Here is a 3209-nt window from a genome sequence, read left to right as displayed (position 1 = left end):
TTTCCCAATCACGCAATAGTGGTTCCTTCGACTAACCTATGGTTACTTCTTGGACAAGTAACCAAGGTCCTGGCGGTTAACCAACTAGGGTTGGCTAAAGGGGGCTGGGTGTGGCTACGCAAGTCTTTGTCGATAGGTCAATACATGTGGGTCTGCACGGTTGTTCATATGTATTCCTGTTCTTCTGTTCATCCTGTCATTTCTCCTTCACGGTCAGCTCCTCATTTGTGGTTATGGTTTGTGTCTGCTCATGTGCGTGTTTGATCATCTGCTCGTCTGGTCTTCACCATCCTAGGGTCTCAGTTTCGTGGGCACGTGACCTCTCAAGTGTCTGTCTAATCATCTGCTCATTTGGTCCTTGTGATCTTGGGGTCTTGGGTTCGTGGTTGCGACACGTGACCTCTCGCGTACCTATCTAATCGTCTGCTCATTTGGTTTGTTTTTTCGATGCACGTGGTGCCTCCCCATTGGCTGGTTGTGTTATGGTATATCAGTTTTTTTTTTACTTGAATATCTGAAGCGCGCTGAAATGTTCATCTCCCCATCCATCTTTTGGGCTGTTTTCTTGATTGAAAACCATGTTGATGCTTATTCTACAAATTGGGCTGTTTTCTTCTATTGTAGAATTTCCAGAAATTATTTGTTCTTGTTTTAATGGCTAATGGAAAGCAAAGAGAAGCAACTATGAGATTTTGAATTTCCAATTCTTGTCCATTGTTTGTTTTCACTCAAATCATATGTGGCCAACTCACTTATCATAAAAAATGTAAAATGTAGCAGAACATGTTATTTGCAGTACTAGTTAAATCATTCTGAAGAACCAAAAACTCCATTACAGATTCAAAGGCTCCGTTTGGTATCGTTCTAAAAAAACGTTTCTGGAGTTTTTTCGTTCTATTAGAACGAAAAAACGGAATCTTCTGTTTGGTGCACTTATGGTCCGTTTCTTTTTTTTTGGAACAAAAAGTGAAAAAAAAAAAAATTTGAAAAAACAAGATTGGACGGAACTCCATTTCCCAGTTTCGTTCCATTTTAAAAAAAAAAAAAAAAAAAAAAAAAAAAAAAACCAATAAAAATCTGAAATTTTGAAACGCCATTTTTTCGTTTAAAAACTGCGTTTTGAAATAGAAACTGAAATTTTCGTTTTTGACACGAAACGACGTTTCTGGAACAGAAACGATACCAAACGGGCCCAAAGTAGAGATCATTAAACATCATAGCAGTTGCAATTAAGTTCACTCTAACTAATTTGTGACACCCCCTGGTTGCCTATCTACTCTATCATAGCAACGACGACATGGTGGAATGAAACCGTGGGATAAAAGTCAGAGTTGAGGAAGAAGTTCACACACACAGAGAACCCTATTGTGCATGAAAATCATCTGCAGCTATTGCACTGGTGCATTGAGCATCGAGTGACTGGGAATTCTTTGGGGCATGTGCCCAAATGCCAATCATCCGATCTCACCGCTTGCTACAGAAGAAGATGCAAACTCACCCTGTTCCTTCTTTGTGAAGATGTGATGCATGTGTATTGGCTTTTTGAGATAGCATCGAATCATGCCACTCGATCATTAACCTCCACGTGTCATTTTCCTATAACGCTCTAAATGATAATCCCGATGGCGGCGGCCGGGGTGCTGAAGGATCAGCGGGTGCAGCCACATCGAGGGCTCCCATGATTGGGAAAAGAAAGTACATCATTAAAAAAAAAATATTTTTTATTTTTTATTTTTCTGATAAAAGGTAACACATATAGGCTCCTCAATGGGCATCTTCTCTGTCTTTTGTCTTAATAAGAAAGAGGGACCCCCAATAATATTGAGTGATTCCTCACTGACCCATTTCGTATGAAATGACCGTTAGAAACGCTCTTCCACATTCAAATCGACGTCTCTGTTCATAGGAAGAAGCAACCAAGCCCCAAGAGAAGCGAGGAAAGCAAACAAAAAGGAAATCGATCCTTAACCGTGAAGCACATACATAGAAGTCAGAGATCTACACAAGAAGTATTTTTGCAGCATTTTTCAATTTCCTGGCCCCAATGTCTATGTTGAAACCGCCTTCAGATCGCAAGCCCCTGCTTTCGACTCAACGTCTTCCCAGCCGGATCTTGCGCTCCAGTGTTTCCTCCATCCCAATCCCATCAGGTGATGATTCAATAGAAAATAACTCAACATCGTATTTTTCCAACCTTTAATTCGAAGATTCATCAGTAGATATTCTATTTATTTGTCTGTTATACTTGCAACAGCTTCCATAACGAAAGCCCAAATCCCAAATCATTTGTGCGATATGGAAGAATTGGAGATTCGACCTGAATACCAATCCATTTCGTGCGAGTTAAAGGCCTTGGCAAAGATGGTTGAACACGATTTTGGGAACCGCGAACTGGGTAATACAAATTCGAGTCCTCTGTTCGAAAGGGGGAGATTCTATAATGAGTACTCGGCTAGAAGGAACGAGAGGTTGAAGAGGAAGAAGTCTGGTGAAAGAAAGGAGGATTGTAGGAGGAGTAGTGTTTGTAATCTGGGTGTTGTTGTTGAATCTGGGAAACAGAGGGATTTAAAGAAACATGGAAGTGTAAGAAAATCGGTCCCTGCAAACTTCTCGATTGGTGGTGGGAGGACTGAGAATCACAAATATTCTCTGCGAGTGCGGAGCAACATTAAGGCCAATGAGGATAAGAAGCCCAGTATACCGATAATCGCCGCGAGATCCATGGTTGATGGAGTTCGAAAGGTAGGAGCTCCCAGGGTTAGAAAAATCTGAGCAATTGAAGATTGTCTCTGCCTTCTTGTTCTTGGAGGTTTAGCCATTCTCTTTGATAATATAGTTTGTCTTATTTTGGGGTTTTCTTGTGGTCTTGGATACTTCAATGGAATGTCAATGTCTTGGATTATATACTTTTTATTGTTTTTTTCTTAGGAGTTTTTTCATAGTTTTCTGAAGTTCAAAAGTGATTTTGTACATGTTTTTTCTCCTACTGCTTCTTCCTTTCATTTTTGCATCTGTGTTTGAGGGGAGAGCCCTTAGCTCTTGAATTTGAAGGAATCCCTGAGGGGATCTGCAGAGGTTTTAGTTATTCCTTGAGCAGAATTTTTATTATTTTTTTGGTAAGAAGAATTTTATCAAGTTTGTTGATCTTAAGAGTTACATGTTAATAAATATCAACATGGATCATGAAAAAGCTTGTTTCTAGAACTTCA

General features: G+C 39.9%; 1 protein-coding gene across 1 annotated transcript; it reads left to right on the top strand.

Moving 5' to 3' along the window:
* The first annotated feature begins 1838 nt into the window (after positions 1–1838).
* Positions 1839–3209, top strand: LOC122074590. The gene is made up of 2 exons (XM_042639481.1): positions 1839–2150; positions 2255–3209. Exons 1-2 carry the CDS (start codon positions 2045–2047, stop codon positions 2770–2772), a joined length of 624 nt encoding a protein of 207 aa, XP_042495415.1. The 5' UTR covers positions 1839–2044; the 3' UTR covers positions 2773–3209.

This window comes from Macadamia integrifolia, chromosome 3 (assembly GCF_013358625.1).
Source record: "Macadamia integrifolia cultivar HAES 741 chromosome 3, SCU_Mint_v3, whole genome shotgun sequence".
NCBI classification, from domain to species: Eukaryota; Viridiplantae; Streptophyta; class Magnoliopsida; order Proteales; family Proteaceae; genus Macadamia; species Macadamia integrifolia.
The sequence above is the reverse complement of the archived record's forward strand: the minus strand, read 5'-3'. Positions and strand labels throughout refer to the sequence as shown.

What these genes read in the sequence shown, in the direction of transcription:
- LOC122074590 (XM_042639481.1), top strand. Translation starts at nt 2,045, where the DNA reads ATGTCTATGTTGAAACCGCCTTCAGATCGCAAGCCCCTGCTTTCGACT. An exon ending in CTCCATCCCAATCCCATCAG is followed by an intron (nt 2,151 to 2,254) that starts GTGATGATTCAA and finishes TACTTGCAACAG; the next exon opens with CTTCCATAACGAAAGCCCAA.